General features: G+C 44.8%; 1 protein-coding gene across 1 annotated transcript; it reads left to right on the top strand.

Moving 5' to 3' along the window:
- JKAMP (JNK1/MAPK8 associated membrane protein) lies at positions 1-23,587 on the top strand. Its single transcript, XM_085887529.1, has 7 exons — positions 1-175; positions 1,794-1,885; positions 4,717-4,874; positions 16,134-16,334; positions 21,234-21,415; positions 21,556-21,632; positions 22,550-23,587. The coding sequence occupies exons 1-7, from the start codon at positions 172-174 to the stop codon at positions 22,763-22,765; spliced, it is 930 nt and encodes a 309-aa protein (XP_085743655.1). The 5' UTR covers positions 1-171; the 3' UTR covers positions 22,766-23,587.
- The last annotated feature ends 1,201 nt before the right edge of the window (positions 23,588-24,788 follow it).

Below are 24,788 nucleotides of genomic sequence, written 5' to 3'. Positions count from 1 at the left end.
ATGTGACGCACGTGATACCGGATGTGACGCTTAGTTAACAGAAAAGAAACTGACAGGATGAAGACAAACTGAACTAATTCGCGTCAACGAAAGAAGAGGATAAGAAGTTTTAGTAAAATCAAACGTCGGTGAATTGATTTAAATTTCATCTTCAGCTTTCAAACTTTGGAAATGTGTGAGTTTGTGTTTAATGGTTTTTGTTATTGAAAATCTCTAAACTGAACCGTATATTTGTCCTTGTACAGGACACCGTGTTACGACCACACTGTACAGTATACTGTGCACGTCCCAAAACTGTGTGTGTGTGTGTGTGTGTGTGTGTGTGTGTGTGTGTGTGTGTGTGTCTGTGTCTGTGTCTGTGTCTGTGTCTGTGTCTGTGTCTGTGTCTGTGTCTGTGTGTCTGTGTGTCTGTGTGTCTGTGTGTCTGTGTGTCTGTGTGTCTGTGTGTCTGTGTGTCTGTGTGTCTGTGTGTCTGTGTGTCTGTGTGTCTGTGTGTCTCTGTGTGTCTCTGTGTGTGTGTGTGTGTGTGTGTGTGTGTGTGTGTTGCAGTAATTATAATCCTTGGTTTGTAAGATTCTCCATAGGAAGTGGTCATTTTGTGTCCATGATTGTTTAATACATGTTGGAAAAGTTTCATGCAAATACTTCCTTGTCTTCATTGGTTTGAAAGTTCAAATTGTATCATTTTGATTCGTTTCATTGTTCAAGCGTGCGTGCCCGCACATCCAAACGTTCTTCAAGATGTCCAGCAGGAGAATAATTTTGGTGTTGCCATTGACAACCAACTCGACTTCCATCATCACGTCTGATCAACCTTCCTCAAAGCAGCCAATCAAGTTCTGGGGATCATCAAACGCCCCTTCTCACAGATGACGTTGGCGATGTCACCATTCCTGTGCACAACTTTGACAGATGCCTCCTTGAGTATGGGAACGTTTTGTGGAACCTGTGATACGAGACTGATGGGGATAAGATCGAGAAGGTACAGAGACGGGCAAGTCTCTTAGTTCCTGAGATGCGTTACAAAACCTAGGACCGTACGAGCAACGACTGGCGATACCGAACCTGCACTGCAGATGTCCATGTACAAGTTACTGCATGTGTCTTTCAGGGTTCTAGTCAATCACTTTTTCACACTTCCAGCGAGCACAACACCAAGAGGACACCGATCTAAATATTGTTTAACAGTATGTTTGGATCAGAAGTGAGAAACAGGTTCTTCAGCGACAGTCATAACTGTGATGCAAGAAGAGGAGGAGGCCACTTGGCCAATCAAGCCCATAAACGAATGGAATTTACTTCCTTCAAAAATAGTCTCGATCTGTACTTGTGGAACCAGAGATTTGTGACCGCTGGTCCTGAGTCTATGTGCAGTGCAGTCGTTAAATTATATACCACATGGATGTGTGGACCGGGATGATCGCAGGAGTAAAGCGACTTTCCCATACCCTGATGTGATGTGATGCATGTGTTTGTGTTGTGATTCCTTGTGTGACATTAAATAGTCTAATTGAAACTGCTTTTAGGTTGCATGAGTAGTCGGTGGTCCTCGTTACCTAGTGGGCTGGAAGGTCAACGCAATGTACTTTCTTGTGGCTACTAATCAATCTTTCCATCTTGTGAGGTGATCATTGGGGTGGGTTGTCCCTTGAGAGTACGAGTTTATTGGAGTTTAGAGCTCCTGATATTTTGTTAATTAAATATTTATTGAGTTCGTTGATCTGGGCGATCTGTTGAACAAGTCTTGCACTCGGTGTGTGTTCGCTGACATTTTTTTTCATATTCCCTTCCAGCTGTCAACTTCCCCGCTAAATGTCCTGGCCGGTACTGCGGGCGAACTCTCATCCCCATCGATAATGACAGTGTCACCTACAGTGAATGTGGTGTGAGTATAAATCCTCAATATGTCGAAGTGTGGGATGATTACACTGAACAACAAAAAATTTTTACTGGAGATGTGTAAAGTGATTTAGACTAATTTGGGTACGCTGATTTCAAAAATCATAACCGTTTTGCTGTATCACGTCAGGATTTTCAGTAACAGAAATATTCCCATTGCCTAGAAGTCAGGATTTCAATGAAATTTACAAAAATTCATTTATTCATTTATTTCATCATGAATGCTTCAAAATTATAGAAATTACAGAAAAACTCCACTAGAATGTAATTAAAAATGCTTTAGGCATTTGGCTTTGCGTTTGTGCTGCTCTGTGTCAGTTTCACGATGCAGGAACCAGCAGAAATCGCCCATCATGTTCGGGTTGTGCCGCCCTTGGTAACGCGTCTCCATGAGTGAAATCTCTTGGTGGAATCGCTCGCCGTGCTCGTCCGAGACTGCTCCCAAGTTGTCAGGGAAGAAGTTCAGGTGCTGGTGTAGGAAATGGATTTTCAGGGACATCCTGGAGCCAAGTTTCCTGAAGGACTCCAGCAGCTGCTGCACTATTTCTTCATAGTTGTCCGCGCGCTCGTTCCCCAAGAAGTTGTCCGTCACAGCTTTGAAGCTCCTCCACGCTGCCAGCTCTTTGGGGTTTAGAGTTGTCGGAAAAGTTTCGTCCTTCATAATCTGTCGGATTTGCGGTCCAACAAAGACACCAGCCTTGATCTTGGCCTCCGACAAGGTGTTGCCAAACTTTTCCTTGAGGTATATAAACCCACGCCCATTCAGATCCATTGCCCGTACAAAACTTTTCATCAAGCCGAGCTTTATGTGGAGTGGTGGAAGGAAAACCTTGGCTGGGTCGACAAGGGCGACATGCTTCACATTGTGTCGACCAGGTACATGCTCTTTTCGCTCTTCCCAATCTTTCTTCGTCCAGTGATTCTTGTCGTCTCTGCTATCCCAGAGACAAAGGAAGCACATGTATTTCGTGTAGCCTGACTGCAGCCCTAACAACAGTGCCACCACTTTCAAGTCTCCGCAGATGTGCCAGTTGAAGTCATTGTACTTGATGGAATCAAGCAGCTGCCGCATAGTCTCATAGGTCTCTGTCATGCCGAACGCGTGAGCCAGTGGGACTGATGGTTTCTCGTTGCCATTGTGGAGCAAAACAGCCTTCAAGCTGTTCTTCCCCGAGTCGATGAAGAGGCGTCAGTCTGCAGGATCGTGATCACACCCAAGTTCTTTCAACAGACCGTTGATGTCACTGCAGAATGTCATCGTGTCTTCCATCTCAAAGAACTCAGCCATGTATCTGTGACGTGCTCTGAACAAGGATATCTTGGTGTTAGGTTCAAGTAGATTCCACTGCTGCAGCCTTGATCCAAGCAGCTCTGCCTTCGCCTTTGACAGCGAGAGATCTCTTACAAGATCATTTAAGTCTCCCTGGTTCAGAAGGTGTGATTCTTGAGTGTCGGGTTCAAAAGGTTCATCATCACCATCCTCTTCACCACTGCTTACAGCTATGTTCTGATCAGCTGGAGGTGTTGGAACGGGGTTCTCGTCATCATGAGGCACAGGTTTACGAGCAGAGACGCAGTCAGCGTACTTGATGTGACCTTTATTCTTCTTGTTGAAGCCGGCGATGCTTGTGCAGCAGAAATAACAATCATCATGATGATTCTGTGGCTCACGCCATATCATGGGCACCGCAAATGGCATGCTCGCGTGCTTGCCCACCAACCACTGAGTCAAGGTTGTGTGACAGCTTGTGCAGCAGATGTGTGGTGCCCAGCTCTGTTCTTGGTCCCCCACCTTACACCCAAAGTAGTGAAAGTAGGCGGCCTTCATTTTCACTGCTGTAGATATACTTCGCTGTTGATCTTTTTTGGTATACCGACCACAGACATAACAGAAGTTGTCAGGATGATTGGCACAGGAACGCCTACTCATCTTTATCTGAAAGAAAGAAATATAACACAAGTTAACAACAATTGTACGAAATAGACATGTTAAAGACATATGTAAATTTCATTGAAATCCTGACTTCTAGGCAATGGGAATATTTCTGTTCCTGAAAATCCTGACGTGATACAGCAAAACGGTTATGATTTTTGAAATCAGCGTACCCAAATTAGTCTTAATCACTTTACACATCTCCAGTAAAAATTTTTTTTTGAAATTTGTTGTTCAGTGTTATTACCTCTGTCACCGAAGGTGAAGGAGGTTACTGATGTTTTTACCCCTGTTTGTCTATCTGTCTGTCTGTCTGTGTGTAGGATATCTCAAAAAGTTGTAGACTGATTCGGATCAAACTTGGTGGACAGGTTGGGTGTGTGGCAAGGACTAATTGATTCGATTTTGGTGAAGATCTGGATTTGATAAAAATTTTTTTAATTGATTCTTCACCATTGAGAGATAGTGCTATATCTAAAAAAGTTTATGGACGAGTTGTCACAAAACCAGGTGGATGTGTTGGTTAGGTGACAACAAGCTAATTAGACCTTTGTTAAGGTCCGGATACAGATCAGCGATGTCCAATTTTTTTCTTTCTTTAATCCAATGTGGCTTCCGTACAATGTGACCTATGACATTAGAGTTATCAATAAAATATTGTCCATTAGGAGTTCCTCCTATGTTTCAAGTTTCACATCGATCGGACATGTGGATGCAGAGAAATATTTATTTTTATTTTATTTTGTTTTTTTTAAAGCGAAAATATATCGACATGGACACGCACGCACAGCCATTACAATGGTCTTGCAACATCTTCGGGCGAGACTAATGCTCTCATTTGAATTCTTAATACAACTGCTAATAATGGTGGAAATGTTTGCCAGTCCTGCCCCAGGGGTGACCATCGTAATGGCACTTCTTGGCTTTGCGAGCGCTGTGATGATACACCCGAGCTCTATGACTGGCTCTACCTCGGCTTCATGGCAATGCTTCCTCTCATCCTCCACTGGTTCTTCATCGAATGGTACTCTCGACGGAAGAGGTGAAACATTTTGTAAAGCTTTTTTCTTTTTTCCCTTTTAATGTCTTGTTGAACCAAAACTGGTCAAATAACCCTCAAACTACTTCCTTGTTCAGGAGCACTCAATCGGGATGAGTGGATTGCGCGCACAGTCGTTACGGCTACGATCCCGTGAATCGGATAAATGGTCGGGCTTCGTTGTAATTTGGGACATTGGGCTGAAGAAGCTGGTGATTGGTTCTCCCACGTTTTTGTTGAATGCTTGTAATCGTGGATTTTTATATTTTTGAACCGCGTGACGATTTTGATCATTCATAACTGGGAGAAAAAGTGATGAAGATGAAGAGTGGGAATCGGTCCTCATGTGTGATGCAAAGGAGAACGGATGATTGTTTTGTACAAAACAAAATGAGTGATTTAATCTGCACTCCCATGATGTCTGAAAACGATGGTGTTTGCATCTCGCACGTCATTCAGTATTTGTTCCCTGTGGCAATCAGAAAGCCCAAGGACAATCATATTTAGTATTTGTAATTATCTTTCCTTTCCTTCGACAAACCAATCTATTTGGTAACCGTTTGCAAACCAGGAGAAATTTTAAACCAGAAAACCAGGAGAAAGAAAGAAATGACACAACATATCCTAAATGAATGAATAACATATATATATATATATATATATATATATATATATATATATATATATATATATATATATATATATATATATATATGTATGTAGAGCCACAGAGACCAGAGCTGTTAGGGTTGAATCTCAAAATAAATGGAGACTTAGACAAACAATGGATGTGGGGAGGAATGAGGGGTAAGGGGAATATGCATGGGGTGGACAAGATTGACTCTTAGTCCTTAAAGAAGCAAACTCTCCAGAAGGAATAACTGGAAATTTGGAAGTAGGTGGGTTTGTGCTGTGAGTGAGCGGGAGGTTAATGTGGAAACAAAATATCATAGTTTTTGGATTGGAGATGATCCGAGATGGTGGTGAACAGCTGTCTTGAAGACATGGAGGGAAGAATATGATTGAAGACAATGTGGAAGTTGGTTTTTAAAGTGGGGTCAAAAAGGAGGAACAAATGATTGGATGTGAGCAGTTATTCTGGATGTTGGGAATTTCACCAGAGAGGGTTTAATTGGAATGTGTGCACCCTGCAGAAACATTGGGGGAGGGAGAGGGGGGAATCACGGAAAGAGCAGAGGGTTCAAGACCAGAAAGGAGGTGGTAGAAGACAGAGAGCACTAACCTGTCTGTGATAGGCCCGTAGACTCGGCTTCATCGTGGGAGATTCCAATGAGCTTGAAGGCAAATCCGTTCTGATGATTGTGGCAGATTAACCATGTCCTCTCGGGTATGTGATCGAAAGCTACATCCTTTGGCCCGCTCTTTGTAGACGTCTGTGGTATTGTTACGAATCTGGAAGCCATTTGCACACAAACAGACCGCAGTCCCTCAGCTTAGTTATTTCAATAAGTATGTGTCAAGTTAGATTCCTCCCTATGTCAAAAGGGAATTTCATGTGTGCACTGCAAAGTTTCTTTCGAGTTCGATTTTTGCAATACCCAACGCCAACAAATCAATCCTTCACTTCTTCGCACCATCGACGCCATTGCCCACGTGCATTCGACCACGGATGTGGGCGGAGGATCAACGTTTTCCTGACGCTGATCCTGCTCACCAGATTCTCTCAGTGAGGGAGTCTCGTGAGTGGAGGAGGCCAGTGGGCCGACCACGTTCCTCGTGGTTGCAGCAGGTTGACCATCATCTCAAGGAGATGGGGATGGGCCTGGCATGCCTGGGGGATGGCCAGACGGAGGCCCCTGGAGTACCGGCGGAAAGTGGACGCAGCGACGCGCTTTTCTGGTACATGTTGCCATACCTGACCTGACCTGTTTCCTCACCTCAGAACACCGACTCCACCCAGGAAGGGAGGGGGTTCCCCCTGTCCAATCACAGATGGCCAGCACATCACCCCAGGAAACCCTGTCCAATCAGGGCAAAGATTACCTCAGAGCTCCGACTCCGCCCCAGAAAGGCAGGGTTTTTCCCCCTGTCCAATCAGAGGGGGACAGATATCACCCCACAAAACCCTGTCCAATCAGGGCAAAGATTACCTCAGAGGACCGATCACCCCACCCTGCCTGGGGGAGGGATAAGAATCGCCGGCTCCCCTTAGTGCTCGCTGGAGTTGGGTTGGAATTGTCGGAGAAGAAAGGGGTTGCCATTGCTCTTGGTGGTCGTTGTTGCCGTGTCTCAAGCTGGTCCTCTGACTATTCCACAGCCGTCGACTTCCATCTCTCATTTTGTTGAGCAATAACCCGGAGTCCGAGCCAGGTATCTCCCCTGACCCTCTGTGAGGAGCGACCCTGGCCCCGCTTGGACCCCGCGATACCGTGTCTGGGCTCGCCGACGATCCTAAGTTTCACAACTGCAGTCACAGGCCAAACCGCACGAGGCGGCCAGGTACCGACCAAACTCTAACCTCCAGCCTGTCTATCTCCTTGGTTGCGAGGGTCGAAATAAAGATAATCTGGGTCCATTTTCTTTTGGTGTGTGTGTGTGTGTGTGTGTGTGTGTGTGTGTGTGTGTGTGTGTGTGTCTGTGGTGGCGGCGCCATCCTATAAGTAGATGCCTGTAGATTCGGAATAAGTCTGCTCTGTGTCTCCTTCCCTATTGTAAATAAACCCCTGTTATATGTTCCAGTTTGTTGTCCGTGTTTTCTTTCATTGGCCTAGCACGGTTCGGCTTGAGAAATAGTGAGGCTGTTTGTACCGTAAATTGTTCATTTGGTCCGGCGCGGCTTTGGTAATCCCCGCTCGGTTACGCCGGATCCGAGTCGGTAACAGCGATCGGTTCGGACAAAGTCGGCCGAGGGTGTGGCTTCCCCGGAAGTAATATGATGTGAGTACTTCGGTAAATTGGAATAGACAAGTGGACCCTACCTCACGCAGTCAAAATATTGGCGACCACGGTCCTTTAAGCGACCCGTTGACTGGAGTTATCTGGGGTGACGACCTTCGATTCCGGGTGTTTGGTGGGAGACGGCCCTACTGCTCCGTCGAGCGGTCGTTCCTCGCCACCGACCCCCGGCCCACAACAGTATATCCTGTATCTTGTACACCAGTTTCCTCAAAGGAAATTGTAATTTTTTTTTAAGGTTATCATCGATTGCAGGACCATGTTGCACAGCCTGTTTGTAGAGCATTTTGGATCTGGTGTGCACAGTCTGTTGTTGATAACGGTCACTCTGTTTCTCGACCACTGTCCTGCCTTGGCTTTTGACACATGCTGTTTGAGTTGGAACCTTTGTATGTTTGTCATATTTACAGATGTGTAGTTGTCCTCTCTGTTTGTCAAGTCCTCTCTCCTCCTCTCTCTCCTCTCTCTCCTCTCTCTCCTCTCTCTCCTCTCTCTCCTCTCTCTCCTCTCTCTCCTCTCTCTCCTCTCTCTCCTCTCTCTCCTCTCTCTCCTCTCTCTCCTCTCTCTCCTCTCTCTCCTCTCTCTCCTCTCTCTCCTCTCTCTCCTCTCTCTCCTCTCTCTCCTCTCTCTCCTCTCTCTCCTCTCTCTCCTCTCTCTCCTCTCTCTCCTCTCTCTGCTCTCTCTCCTCTCTCTCCTCTCTCTCCTCTCTCTCCTCTCTCTCCTCTCTCTCCTCTCTCTCCTCTCTCTCCATCCATCTGGCTTTGTGAATTCCTCCATTTGTACAGCCAATTTGTTGCGATCAACAGAATTATCCTTGTAGAGGCTGGAGTTCCTCAATGCAATGTCTTGGTCTTGTTCCTCATTTATATGAACTACCGCCCCGATGCTCTGTGGATACCATATCTGTGATCTCACCTATTTTCTGCAGCCATTCACTGGATGAGGTTCTGCCTCTTGAAATTTTCGGCCTTTACCGTCAGGCATGATCTTGAGCTTGCACATCTTGCAAAGCTGGCTTCCAAAGCCACCCACATACTGGGCATCCCCCATAGTTCCAAGTTATCCCTCGAAAAAATAAATCTGAACTACTCTCAGCCTTCAAGGTCTTTGTCTGTAGCTCAATAGAGTACTGCTCTTCCCTATGGGCTAGCATTGCATCATCACATCTCCTGGATTCTACAGAATCTAAATCTCTCAACATCATTGGAATCTCCCATGATGAGGCTGATGCACAAGGCCTGTTGCTTTCACCTCGCAGAAAAGTTGGTGGCCTCTTTGTTTTATTTTATTGCAATTACTACTTCTCTATTCTCGCACCCTCTACTTTCTCAGGTCAGGTAGGTCAGGTATGGGAGCATGTGCCAGAACAGCGCGTCGCTGCGTCCACTTTCCGCCGGTACTCCAGGGACCTCCGTCTGGCCATCCCCCAGGCAGATGCCAGGCCCATCCCCATCTCCTTGAGATGATGGTCAACCTGCTGCAACCATGAGGCACGTGGTCAGCCCACTGGCCTCCTCCACTCATGAGACTCCCTCGCTGAGAGAATCTGGTGAGCAGGATCAGCGTCAGGAAAACGAGCCACATGTCCATACAGCCGCAACTGACGCTCACGGACTATGCAGGTAACAAATCTCATCCGAGTCTCTCTCAGCAACCGCTCGTTGGACACAAAATCCGATCAGCGATAGCCAAGGATTCTCCGAAGAGACCTGGTACCAAAGGAATTAAGTCTCCGTCTCAGATCCTTGGTCAGAGTCCAAGTCTCGCACCCATAGAGCAAGACTGGAAGTACCAAGGACCTGAAGACTCGGACTTTCGTCCTCCCGCACAGGTACCGGCAGCGCCACACCCCATGATCCAGTGAATTCATGACTCCCCAGGCCCGACCCAGACGTCTATTGACCTCTGACTCGCAGCCAGCAGAGACATGAATATCACTGCCAAGGTAAGTGAATCTCTCCACAACCTCAACATCCTCACCACAAACAGACACAGACAGGACAGCAGCATCCAATATGTCACCGAAAGCCTGGATCTTAGTTTTGACCCAAGAAACCCGTAATCCCAGCGGCTCCGACTCCTCATTCAGCACCTCGAGGGCCCCCAAAAGGATGTCTGAAGTCTCCGCAAAGATGACTGCATCATCTGCAAAATCAAGGTCCGAGATCTTGATATTCCCAAACGATGCACCGCAACTTGATCTCTCCGACATCCTCCCTAAAATCCAGTCCATATAAGTGCTGAAAAGTGTGGGGGAAAGTACACATCCCTGACGAACTCCAGTAACAACTGGAAATAAGTCAGAGATGGTACCACCACACTTCACAGCACTCTCAGTACCAGAGTAGAGTTCAGACATCAGATCGATCAGTTTTGGTGGCACCCCACGAAGACCAAGAATCCTCCAGAGGACATTATCCTCCTCCAGAGGATACCCCTGGAACTACTTTCTTACCCCCCTGGTAACCATTGACAATTCCTCCAGGATGCATACATTGTTCGAGTAACCTCCTCCTGATTTAACTCCAAAAATACAGGCTTACCACCCACCTTAACTATCTTGTCTCCCATTTGTGGAATTCCCTTCCTGATGCTGTTCAAACCCACTTACCTCCAGTGCTGAGTCTGGCTGTGCATCACCACCTCCTGTGCATGTGTCCTTTTTTACCCCCATTAACCCGACCTCATTTAACCCTTTTACTCGATGGCGGATTAACGCACGCAGGGCAGGTGCCCAGGGCCCCGAGCTCAATGTGGGCCCCAGGCAGAGGCAGCATGTTGGCCATGCAACCCATGCAATTTCCTGTGGCCCGACACGACTGATCAAGGTTTGCAATCTTTCGAGACGGGACCCCCTCGGGCGGGGTCTTACTTTGCCGACAAACGTATCAACTTGTGATTGTGGATAAACACAGCACAAAGGGAATGCTTCATCTTGAGGAAAGAAAGCACTGTGATGTAATTATTCGATTAAAAATGTTTCCTCCTGATGTTTAACGAGACAGGACGATGACAAAATTATGGACGTCGAGACAGGACGCAATTGGGACAAGTCTGAAGACGACGATGGTTCACGAGCGGTATTTGACGATGTAGATGGTTTCAGAAGTCAAGGATGAGACAATGTGATAATGTTTGACCAAGTAATAAAAATGATCAACATGATGTGGTACGAGTGACAGGTTATTTGCTGCAAAATGTCAAAAACCCAGTTTCGTTCAACAACTTAAAAAATTTGACCTTTGCATAACCTTTAAAGGTCACAAAACAATGTTGTGGACATTAAAATAAGGAAACAGGATACGTGCTATAGCTTATTGGAGTTAGTTTGTCGAAGAAGGTCGAAAACCCGGTTCGATTCCCACAACTTTGAAAATTTGACCTTTGTGGCCTTTAAAGCTCAAAGGTCAAGGATTATGACCTTTGGTGCAAAACTTCCTCTGGAACATTCCAGGAACAATATAACGTCATATAGGCTATATGGCATTTCGCACTCCTCGGATTATCCATACTTTGATGAAATCAGCGTAAAAAGAAACTTGAAGGGGGTGCCATGGGCAAGGTGTTCGAGAAAGAGCAAAATGGTTTCAAGACTTTAGGTGGGGAATGACCTCAAGATTATGCATAAAAATATTGTCATCCCAGCTCTTAAAGTTTTGGTGGTCGTAAGATTTTTATGTCAAAATTCTAAATTTTCTAAGTTCGTGGCCTTGACCTTGGGACGAAAATGAAAAATCGAGCTCTGTGGGCCTATGCAGGTGCCATTGGGCTAACCAAATACCGAAACCCCTGCCAGATCCGACAAACCCCTCGGAGAAGAAAATTTTAAGTCAAAATGCGCAATTTTCTAAGTTCGTGACCTTGTGACCTTGACCTTGGGACGAAAATGAAAAAAATCGAGCTCCGTGGGGCTATGCAGGTCCCATTGGGCTAACCAAATACTGAAACCCCTGACAGATTCGACAAACCCCCAGGAGAAGATGCAAATTGAAATCGGCTACCCCCTAAAAACACGTTTTTTGGGCGTGGCTCCCCCCATTTTCAGGAAAACACAACTACATGATGATATAAACCTCCCACCAAAATTTTGTCAGGATCGGATCAAAACCTACGGAGCTATGCTCAGGACACAGACAGACAGACAGACAGACAGACAGACAGACAGACAGACAGACAGACAGACAGACAGACAGACAGACAGACAGACAGACAGACAGACAGACAGACAGACAGACAGACAGACAGACAGACAGACAGACAGACAGACAGACAGACAGACAGACAGACAGACAGACAGACAGACACAGACAGACACAGACAGACACAGACAGACACAGACAGACACAGACAGACACAGACAGACACAGACAGACACAGACAGACACAGACAGACACAGACAGACACAGACAGACACAGACAGACACAGACAGACACAGACAGACACAGACAGACACAGACAGACACAGACAGACACAGACAGACACAGACAGACACAGACAGACACAGACAGACACAGACAGACACAGACAGACACAGACAGACACAGACAGACACAGACAGACACAGACAGACACAGACAGACACAGACAGACACAGACAGACACAGACAGACACAGACAGACACAGACAGACACAGACAGACACAGACAGACACAGACAGACACAGACAGACACAGACAGACACAGACAGACACAGACAGACACAGACAGACACAGACAGACACAGACAGACACAGACAGACACAGACAGACACAGACAGACACAGACAGACACAGACAGACACAGACAGACACAGACAGACACAGACAGACACAGACAGACACAGACAGACACAGACAGACACAGACAGACACAGACAGACACAGACAGACACAGACAGACACAGACAGACACAGACAGACACAGACAGACACAGACAGACACAGACAGACACAGACAGACACAGACAGACACAGACAGACACAGACAGACACAGACAGACACAGACAGACACAGACAGACACAGACAGACACAGACAGACACAGACAGACACAGACAGACACAGACAGACACAGACAGACACAGACAGACACAGACAGACACAGACAGACACAGACAGACACAGACAGACACAGACAGACACAGACAGACACAGACAGACACAGACAGACACAGACAGACACAGACAGACACAGACAGACACAGACAGACACAGACAGACACAGACAGACACAGACAGACACAGACAGACACAGACAGACACAGACAGACACAGACAGACACAGACAGACACAGACAGACACAGACAGACACAGACAGACACAGACAGACACAGACAGACACAGACAGACACAGACAGACACAGACAGACACAGACAGACACAGACAGACACAGACAGACACAGACAGACACAGACAGACACAGACAGACACAGACAGACACAGAGACACACAGAGAGACACAGGCAGACACAGACAGACACAAACAGACACAGACAGCCACAGACAGACACAGACAGACACAGACAGACACAGACAGACACAGACAGACACAGACAGACACAGACAGACACAGACAGACACAGACAGACACAGACAGACACAGACAGACACAGACAGACACAGACAGACACAGACAGACACAGACAGACACAGACAGACACAGACAGACACAGACAGACACAGACAGACAGACACAGACAGACAGACACAGACAGACAGACACAGACAGACAGACACAGACAGACAGACACAGACAGACAGACACAGACAGACAGACACAGACAGACAGACACAGACAGACAGACACAGACAGACACAGACAGACACACACAGACACAGACAGACACAGACACAGACAGACAGACACAGACAGACAGACACAGACAGACACAGACACAGACACAGACAGACAGACACAGACAGACACAGACAGACAGACACAGACAGACAGACACAGACAGACACAGACAGACAGACACAGACAGACACAGACAGACAGACACAGACAGACACAGACAGACACAGACAGACAGACACAGACAGACACAGACAGACAGACACAGACAGACACAGACAGACAGACACAGACAGACACAGACAGACAGACACAGACAGACACAGACAGACAGACACAGACAGACACAGACAGACAGACACAGACAGACACAGACAGACAGACACAGACAGACACAGACAGACAGACACAGACAGACACAGACAGACAGACACAGACAGACACAGACAGACAGACACAGACAGACACAGACAGACAGACACAGACAGACACAGACAGACAGACACAGACAGACACAGACAGACAGACACAGACAGACACAGACAGACAGACACAGACAGACACAGACAGACAGACACAGACAGACACAGACAGACAGACACAGACAGACACAGACAGACAGACACAGACAGACACAGACAGACAGACACAGACAGACACAGACAGACAGACACAGACAGACACAGACAGACACAGACAGACAGACACAGACAGACACAGACAGACAGACACAGACAGACACAGACAGACACAGACAGACACAGACAGACACAGACAGACACAGACAGACACAGACAGACAGACACAGACAGACACAGACAGACAGACACAGACAGACACAGACAGACAGACACAGACAGACACAGACACACAGACACAGACAGACACAGACAGACAGACACAGACAGACACAGACAGACAGACACAGACAGACACAGACAGACAGACACAGACAGACAGACACAGACAGACAGACACAGACAGACAGACACAGACAGACAGACACAGACAGACAGACACAGACAGACAGACACAGACAGACAGACACAGACAGACACAGACACAGACAGACAGACACAGACAGACAGACACAGACAGACAGACACAGACAGACAGACACAGACAGACAGACACAGACAGACAGACACAGACAGACAGACAGACAGACAGACAGACACAGACAGACAGACACAGACAGACAGACAGACAGACAGACAGACAGACAACAATAACGAATATAAGTGGTCAATTATTTTTTTCTTGAACCAATAATAACTACGTTTAATGCTTACAAATGAAACAATAATCACAAAAAAATGTGTATAATTCCTCATGTTAATACATATCTGTATTGTTCAATAAATCTACACTATAATTTATTGTACGATCACAAAACGACCTTTCATTAGTAAATGGATTAACCCGTGCGTACGCGCAACGTTGCAGTTTTTAGAATCGGAGCACCTGTCCCGAGGATGAAACAAAACTACCCCAGCAGTGCTGAAAAGCTCAACAATGGCGAAAATGGTGGAAATAACCCAAAATATACTTTTATTTTTTCGTTACACAATTGGCAGAACCACAAGGGTCATCGGTCTCACACAAGCTGAGGTGTGTTCAATTACCAATAATCTTGTTAATGCTTGCAAAGCCAGCAATTCCTTATCAACGGATTTTGTTTGACTGCTAACTTGACTAGCAAGCTACAATAAACTTTTAGCTCTTCCATGAGTCTCGTCTATGTATACGAAAAAAATATGAAAATAAAAACTTCGTAACTGAACACACCCCTGCAAGTGTTGAGCTGTGCGTTCCGTTACCAATTGGCTTTGAGAGTGCTCGCCAAGTGGCCTAATCACTCAAGCAAGCACTCCAACAAAATGGTTGATGAGGAACGGCTGGCTTGGCAAGCGATAACTAGATGATTGGTAATGGAATACCTGAACATGACTTTTTGTTTTTCCAAGGGGGGAAAAAGGCAATAAAACTTGGGAATTCCTTCGGATTTTTTTTTAAGTTGAGTGCAAAGTAACATGGGCTAAGCAAGTACAAAAATAACATGGAGTCCTCTTTTCTTTTTTTAGGGGGTGGGGGTGGGGTGTTGGGCCTAAATATTTTTTGTACCCAGGGCTCCAAAAAATCTTAATCCACTTCTGCTTTTACCTAATGGTTATTGTTTCTTCCACTCCTTTTCCTGTTCGTTCATTCCCTTCGTTGCACTCTTTTGAGAGCAAACATTTCAACATGCAAATTAACGTGTATTTTCAGATTTCCCATATCACAGAAGCCACAAATCGAGTGCCATTTTATTCTTCTTGTTCTTCTTCTTGTTCTTGTTCTTGTTCTTGTTCTTCTTCCCTGATACCTGGACTAATCAGAAATGAGTGAAAACTGCTTTGGATACAGCATTACCCACATTGGCCATTATCCGTTTGGCTCTTTTATTTTTTTTACTAACAGCTTGAGTTGCACACTCCCTACACATCCTTGAATTGCTCGAATGCTTGTTTTCCATTTTGGTGTAAGCTGCCATTTTCAATCGAATGTGTTCCGGGTTCCGTGTGCAGTGCGCTCCTGCTGCACGCCTCTGCCTTGCTCGAGTGCGTTGTCGCCGCAATTGTTGCGCTCCTGCTCAGCGACCCTCTGGGCTCCTTCCACGTGCGATCGTGCCGGGTAAAGCTGCTCTCGGATTGGTACACCATGCTCTACAATCCAAGCCCTGACTACATCACGACGCTTCATTGCACATATGAGGCCGTCTACCCGCTGTGAGTCCCTAATGTGTCGTTTTAATGTACTAGTCAGAAATTTCTACTTTCCATTGAGCCTGGCTGTTCTTTCACAAATACAGATACGTCATTTCTTATAATGGTGAGATTTCCAGATTTGACACCCCTGGTGTCTCGGTATATCTGGGGTCCAGCGATTTTTTTTTTTTTTTTTTTTTTTTTTTTTTTTTTTTTAATTTCTATTCATGTATTTATTTTATTATGTATTTGCTTATTTATTTATTTATTCTTATATCGACATACCGGTATATCACCAACGAATGGAAGAAAGGTATTTACAATCTTTTTAAATCCCGTACATGATTTAAAAAGCTTGATGCACTCGGCGTCTCGGCTAAACATGGAACAGGAACAGTGAAACGTATGACGTCAAGACATAACAGGAAGCAAGTACAGTATGTTTTCACTTTTAGCCCTCAGCATCCGAGCATCCGCACAAGAAATCACGTTTTTCTTTGTCCTCATGGCTGATTTTTAAAGCAATTGCCAATTGGGTATTATTTATACAAATTGGGTGTGCTTTAGAAATCCTCTGCCGAGTCTGTGATCTGCGATACCGGAATGAAAGCGACAACGGTATGATCACACCGTTGCAGCGCTCTGTGATTGTCATCGCGATGGATTCCGACCTGTGTCGATTACCAATACTGATCTCTCTTTGAAACAAAATCATTAATACAAGTTGAAGTTGGAAGTAAAATAACCGTTCTCATCATGGTGGGGGTGGGAAGTCTCGTGTGAGAATACTTTGAAAAATTACCGTGTGTCAATGATGTGTACGTCATATATGAATACGTAATGGACCATTGGATCATTGCTTATTTTTGGAACCTGCGTAAACTAATTACTTTATTGTTTTTTAAAATATTTTTTTGTCCTCCACCTCCATCATCAGACTCAGTTGCTCTTTCGATATTGTTCCTCACAGACTGTTATCACATGATATCGTATGATAGCTCGTGATTTAGTTTGATATCGCTAGGTGTTCGTGACATTTCATAGTCATGAAGAATAATGTGGGGTTTTCGTGAAATAAGGCAAATGAGACATAAAATGTCATGAAAAGCTTTTAAAGTAAGAAGCAAGTTAATTCAATTGTTGATTCATTTGGGAGGTAATAAGAAATGAAGAAATAAAGAATGAACCAAGGAAGGAAATGAGAGAAAGAATAAGTTTGTGTTATTATTATTATTATTTTTTTCCCGAGTGAAAATATTTGTTTGTTTTGAAGTGAGGAAGGGGGAATAAGATAAAGATGATGAGTGTGAAAGAGAACACTTGGGATAGAGCAGAATGAGGAACATATCTAAAGGTTTTCGCTAGTCTTCATGAAGAGGCCAGCCTGGTGTTGGCTTAGTGGTTAGGGTGGCGGCTTGGGATCCTAGGGTTCTGAGTTCAAGCCCTTTTGGGCCGCTGAATTAATACACGCCAGGAGGTTGACTCAGCCTGTCATCCTTCCAAGGTTGGCAAAATGAGCACCAGTGTACTGGTAAGGGGGACACTGCATCAGCGGCAAAGCCATGTCCCAACCAATGATGCAACCAGCAGCCACAGGCTGCACTCGATAGAGAGTTGAAGAGGCCAGGAAATCCTCGACGTGCTCAGACTCGGACATTGTGCTCTAAACTCTATTTACATAGGATAGAACGATAGGGTTGTCACCCTGCAGGCTACTGCGAGTGTTGCAAGGTTTCCGAAGATTTGGATCGCATCTTCACACAATGCCCTTGGTACAGGGGACCCAGATCGTGCCTCTTCCACTCTGCTGGTCGGGTGTGCTGGATACACTGTGCTGATTGAGCTAGAAGCGCCCTCCACTCTGCAAATCTCTGACATTTATCAAAGAAAAAGGGTCTAACAATATAAAGTTCCTTGAACTTGTCTGCTCCAGCCGAAGTGTTTCGGTGCGTGGCGTGGCTAGAGCCTCATAGCTCTGAAAATGCCACTCCAAAAAAAGAAGTAGTCTTCACAGAGAGGTGCTTGAAAATCAAACGTGAGATGGATGCTGTCATGGCACCTCGTACGGAGGTCCATATAAGGGCGTGCAGATCAAGGCAACACAGACAAAGATCACCTCCTTCACAAAGTCTGATGACTGACCATCCAAAGCCAGGGTGGTCGTCATCTTCTTCTTCTCCTTCTCCTTCTCCTTCGCCTTTTTGCTCCTTCTTCTTCTTCTTCGCCTTTTTGCTCATTCTTCTTCTTCTTCTTCGCCTTTTTGCTTCTTCTTCTTCTCCTTACGACTCGTGACTCTTACAACACGACTTTATTCCTCTTTCGACTTATGACTATGCAAATTTATTACGAAAATCCAGCCTTATGACTTTATTCCTCTTTTCTCCTGCTGGAGGAAGAGACTCCTTGGAGTCGGTACAATCTCGTTCTTCCTTTCAAAGCTTTAAGATGGTGGAACACATCCTCTTCTGCCATCTTCCATCCCTAGTTGTGATTATTTTAGCACAATTCACCCTCACTATGCCCATTTGTCTCCCTTCTCCTGTTTGCCAGTTCATGAATCCACCTGTTTATTTGTGTCCAGTTGTTTACCCACCACTCCGTCATTATTATCTTATCCTTTAATCGTTGGTCACCTTGCACATTTGTATTTAATTACCTCCACCACCAAAGGTGGACAGAGGTTATGTTTTCACATTTATTGTCTGTTTGTGAGCAGGAAATCTCAAAAAGTTACTGACGAATTTAGCCGAAACTTGGTGGACAGGTTAGATATGTGACCAGAACTAATTGATTCGATTTTTGGGGAACATCTGGATCTGGATCCGTATACAATAATTTTAAAGTGAATCTTCACCTATGATAGATGGAGCCAAAAATTTTATATATATATATATATATATATATATATATATATATATATATATATATATATATATATATATATATATATATATATATACATACATACATACATACATACATACAGTATATATGTGTGCGTGTGTATATATATATACATACATACATACATATATTTCATGATATCTCAAAAAGTTGTAGGTGGATTATGACAAAACTTGCTGGATGAGTTTGTTCGGTGATAACAAACCAATTATATTGTGGTTAAGATATGGATGGAGATCCGGCCTATCAGTCGGATACAAAACCTAAAACGTTCATTCTGGCAGAGGTATGCACTCCACTGAGTGCCGTTCCATCTATTTATTTATTTACTTACTTTATTTATAGTGCAATGCCAAGCATCAGCTATGATTTGGCTGAATGCATGCTTCTGAATGAGCTGGCTTTCTCTGGATTAAATTTAATTGCAAAATTGATGCTCGTGGAAGAGTGAGTTGACAGAGGGGGGTAGGAAATGCCCCGACGGTGGGGCATAAAACGGAGGAATGAAGAAACACAGCAACAGATCCGAATGAGGCCCATAAGAGCACACAGCTTGGATATGGACACGAACCCAGCACACACACACAAAAAAAATATCCACCTGAAGGCACTCGAGATGTGCAAATACTTTAAATCGACAAATTAACACCGACAATTAACCAAAATAGTTAAACAAGACTATTCAGGAACGTGGTCTGAGCTTTGGAAGACAGCCATTCGAGCCACAGATGATGGTGCCTGGCCATGAAGGGACCCAGAACCAGAAGGAATATTTAAATTGATTGAAATGAAAGTGTTGCAGTGCTCCACAAGAGGCGGTTCTCAGTCTGTTGCATGTCACGAGGTATTTATTGTAATCGTTGCAAATATTTCTAACCACTTGTTTGTTTGGTGTCAGCGACGCTATTGTTTGCCTGATGATGGGAGAACAAGATCTTCCCACTTTTGAATGCCGATATTTTAGTTTGACCACGTGATGGTCTATTTCGTTAGCGTTCTACGCTGGGAATTTTATCCGACAAGATCTTCAAAGGAAAGTCATTCTGAGAGTTACACTTGTCTTTTGTTGTACTATTTCTGACGGCATTTTTTCCAGAATATAGGCCATTTACAATGATGCCTATTCTACAGCCTGAAATGCCTTTCTCTGTGTCTCAATGGAGTGTTGCTCTCTCTTCTGTGCTGGCTCCCCAGCATCACATCCTTCTCTCCTGGAATCATCAAATCTAAAACTCTCGACATTATTGGCATCTTCTGTGATGAAGATCAAGGCCTGTTTATCCCACATCGCAAACAGGTAGGTGGTCCCTCTGTGTTTTAGGTCCTCCCCTGCGGTCTGGCTCCTTCAGCTATGCTGGCTGTCTGAACCTCCTGAGCAACTTCGGGATATGTGCATTCTTCCTTCACCCATTCCTAGTTAAACCCCCAAAATACAGACGGTCTGCACCCAACAACTCGTTTGCTCATCTTTTCTTTTCTCCACTTTGAAGAACTACCTTTCAAGTCTCTTCCTTCCAGGGCTTCCCACCATCTCATGTCATTCCCCCACCCTGACCCACAATCGTTTCCTACCCCCATTTACCTTACCAAATCTAACCCTCTTGCAGGTTTCTTCACTTCCTCTCTCCTCATTCCCTCGCTTGTGTGTCCACCTGTTTTGCGACTGCCCTAATGTTGGTACATTGCACTTTTACCTGTTTTCTTCTCTTGTCCATGAGTCTAAATTTTTGTATACGATACAAACAAATAAATGTCACACTCCTTAGAGCGATTGCGAAGAAACGAATACCGTTATGGCCAGTTCAAACACAGTTATTGTCGTGTCGTGTGGTGTGGTTTGGTATGTGTGCGTGCATGCTTTGCCAGGTAATGTAATGATTCCAGAAGGCCTCTCCAATATTTATTCTTTTGTGGTTGTGGGGTGGGAATCCTGGTACAATAAATCATTGATATGATTGATCTATGGAACGTATCCATTTGGTTAAGCACTTTGTTAATGATACAGTGCTTCCTCAGGTACACCATCGTGTTCATATATTACGCGTTCTGCCTGCTCATGATGATGCTGCTGCGGCCTTGCCTCGTGAAACGGCTGTCATGCAGTCTGCGCAAAGCTGAGCGCTTGAACAGCGTCTACGCAGCGTTGTACTTCCTGCCCATCCTGTCAGTGCTCCACGCCGTAGCTGGCGGCCTGCTGTGTGAGTGGGGCCTTGCTGAGGCATGTGCTTGATTTAAACAGGAAAAAAAGTTAGTTGTTTTGATCTGCTTGATGGAGATGACATACTCGTGATGTGATGTGATTTTTTAAAATTTTATTGTTGTTATTTTTTTTTTACAGATTACTCCTTCCCTTACATCCTGCTTGTGTTCTCAGTCGTTACATGTGCAGTGTACTTTGCACTTGTGAAAATCGTGGTAAGTGTCTTCTTCCTCTTCTTTTTTAACTTTACAAAGCGTAAATGATCATTAAAATTCTGGATTTCAAAAAGGCAATTATGAGCACGCAAAAAGGTGATGCCTGAGGTTGTGGAACGCACGGTGAAGCGATGTTGATGACATCACCTTGGAGGCAAACTATTGAGAAGAACACAACATGGAGCTGTCAGCACTCAAACCTGCAACACGTACTCTATGACGTAGCACAAGCTCTAGTTCTAGCCTTTGGCTCACAAGATCACAGCATGCTCATCTCGGGGATAGTTTTACTTGTATGAAGGAGAACAGCTTTGGAAGATCTTAAAATGTCTTTTTCATGAATTGCAAGGAGGTTCTAGATTCTGCTTTTGATAGCCCTTCTGACAACACAGAAAGGACCACCCCTCCACACTCTCCCACCCCTCAATTTTCTTTCCTTGTAATATTCCTCCTCTTCTCTCCTCTACCATTTTCTGATGACTCTTCCATACCTCCCTTAAACTATATTTTCTTCATTCTTCCCATTCAATTATTTTTTTTCATTCTTTGCTCAATTTTGCCCCCTTTCCCCATGCTGTGTAACATGTAGTTGCCCCGTACCTGGGGTCATAGCATCACTGAGTCATCGGAGAGCATCACCAAGCAAGCGAGCTGGTTCTGTTTTTTTTAATTTTCAATTCTCACCAAAAGTGTGTGTGTGTGTGTGTGTGTGTGTGTGTGTGTGTGTGTGTGTGTGTGTGTGTGTGTGTGTGTGTGTGTGTGTGTGCGTTGTCCATTTGTCCCGAGAGCAATCTGTCGATGCCTGACACCTCCACTCCCCCCTTCCCTTTCTCTGTGCCCCAACACATCTCCTCCCCTACTTCCTCCACCTGCCTTCCCCTCTCCCCCCTCCCTCCGTTCCACCCCCTTTTGTGCAGAACCTGCGTACGCTGCTGTCTAACAAGCGCAATGTCATAGTGTTGTTGAGCCACTGGGTTGTACACACGTATGGAATCCTGTCCATCACGCGCCTCGAGCATCCTGCTGGGGACTTGCCCATGCTCACCCTTGTGCCAGGGCCTGCCTTGTTTTACCTGCTAACGGCACGTTTCACAGACCCTGACAGAATACACGAAGAGCAGACAGGAAGCTAGATGAGACGAGAACTACTATTGTGCAACCGTGTTCATCAATGCTGCTCCACGTACATGTTTTGGTGTCCATTTGCATGCATGCGTTACCACCAATGCTATGGCAGTGTGGTTGCTCTTGAGGACATTGCGAAGCCACGAAGTACCGGCGCTCACTAAGCGTTTGCAAACTTGTACAAAGGTGTGTTTGTTGAGGAACGTCCGATTGAAAAGCTCAAACGGATTTGTTTTTCAGAAAGTGGGACATTGCTCCTGGACGTTTCCTCCATACCGGTTTTTCTTTCACTTCATTGCCGTGCTTGGTTGTTTTTATTTTGATCTTTTTTTTTTAATTATTTTTTGCGACTGCATTATTCCTGAAATGGAAATCTTTGGAACTCAGCCTTCCCTGTATCTTCCGCTACGATCCGTGATATTTAATGTTCTGTGTGCACCGTTAACCGGGATTGCATTTGGACAGATGAAACGATAAAATGAAAATGCACTTGATGGCTTCCCAAAAAAAATGTTTTGCTTTGCCGCTATTCCAAATCAAGAATGTGGCATCGTAATGACAAATACGTCATGTTGGTGAACGTTTAAATACAAGAAGAAAACAAAATTGGTCTTTAAATTTTGTGCCATGACTTTCGTATCATTTGCTTTTCCGGAAGACTCACCGTACAGCTCCTGTCTCATTTTTACTGCCACGAGATGACTGCAAATTTAAATTGAATTAGGCTTTGTAAAACATTGCATACCTCCTTTGTAAGCACCATTTCCATTTTGCCATTCTTTGAGCTTTGCCTTCAAAGGAAAGAAATAAAAATAAAAAGGCAATTGATATGGAGTCAGCAACTGGGTGGTTAGTTGATGGTGCATGCGTTGTAGGGAAATTAGGTGTGTCGATAGTAGTAGGGAAATCGAGGGTGAAGGTAAATGCATTCAAGCTTTCATCAGTATATTTGAGAATAAATGTATTCAACTTGTACAAGCAAAGGTAGAATGCCTATCATGTTGTACGAGCAAAAGTTTAGCAACTTGTTGGTTCGTTTATAGTTGTAGGGAAAGCGAGGGTGAAGGTAAATGCATTCAAGCTTTCATCAGTATATTTGAGAATAAATGTATTCAAGTTGTACAAGCAAAGGTAGAATGCCTATCATGTTGTATGAGCAAAAGTTTAGCAACTTGTTGGTTCGTTGATAGTTGTAGGGAAAGCGAGGGTGAAGGTAAATGCATTCAAGCTTTGCAGAACATTTGCGGAGCGGCGACGAGTCGTGCTCATGAACTTTAACCAGTCTCTTGAGCACCGTTAGCTGTGGGCTGTTCTCCTTCAGAAGTCACACCCTGGAAACAGACTGCATGCAGTGGTCACAGGTTAAGATCTCAGTTATTTCCATGTTATGAATTGCTGAAATGGCATGTTGTTTATTTACCAACGCAGTCTCCGGCAGGCCGGCACATCTTTGTGCTCTGCAGTTTGCACCCGAAGGATCTCACTTCTTGCTTCAGTCTAACGGACAGGGAGCTGTTTCTCTGCGCTCGCTTTTCGATCTTCTCTACCATTGTGGACATGATTCCAACAACGCAGCTGTCACGACTTGCATACTCCTGGCCAGGGTGGGAAAGAGGATGAACGATATATTTTGGTTCAACTATAAACTATACCGGTGTGGCACACTGGCTATCGCTGTGTGGATCCTGACCAATGAGATGTGCCTGTTTGTCGTCCACACAAGTTGATTTGTAAAGGGGCAGCTGGGTTTTGTGCAGGCTGACAAAAGCAGATGCTGCTACTCATTACAGCCCCCTACAAGGTAGATCGTAGATTATGCCTCTTTTTTCCCCCCACCATGCTGGTCGAGCTGGCCCATATTGAGAATGCAATGATGTTCTTATGCTCGTGCCCTTGCAGTATGACCTATGCTGTGGTTAACATCAGGCGATGTTTGTATCAGCCTGAGCATAGCCAGTGGTTTTATATATATATATATATATATATATATATATATATATATATATATATATATATATATATATATATATA

This window comes from Eptatretus burgeri, chromosome 7 (genome assembly GCF_056783735.1).
Source record: "Eptatretus burgeri isolate ZD-2024b chromosome 7, Ebu_testis_v1, whole genome shotgun sequence".
In the NCBI taxonomy this organism is placed as follows: Eukaryota; Metazoa; Chordata; class Myxini; order Myxiniformes; family Myxinidae; genus Eptatretus; species Eptatretus burgeri.
This window is presented reverse-complemented; position numbering and strand designations above follow the sequence as displayed.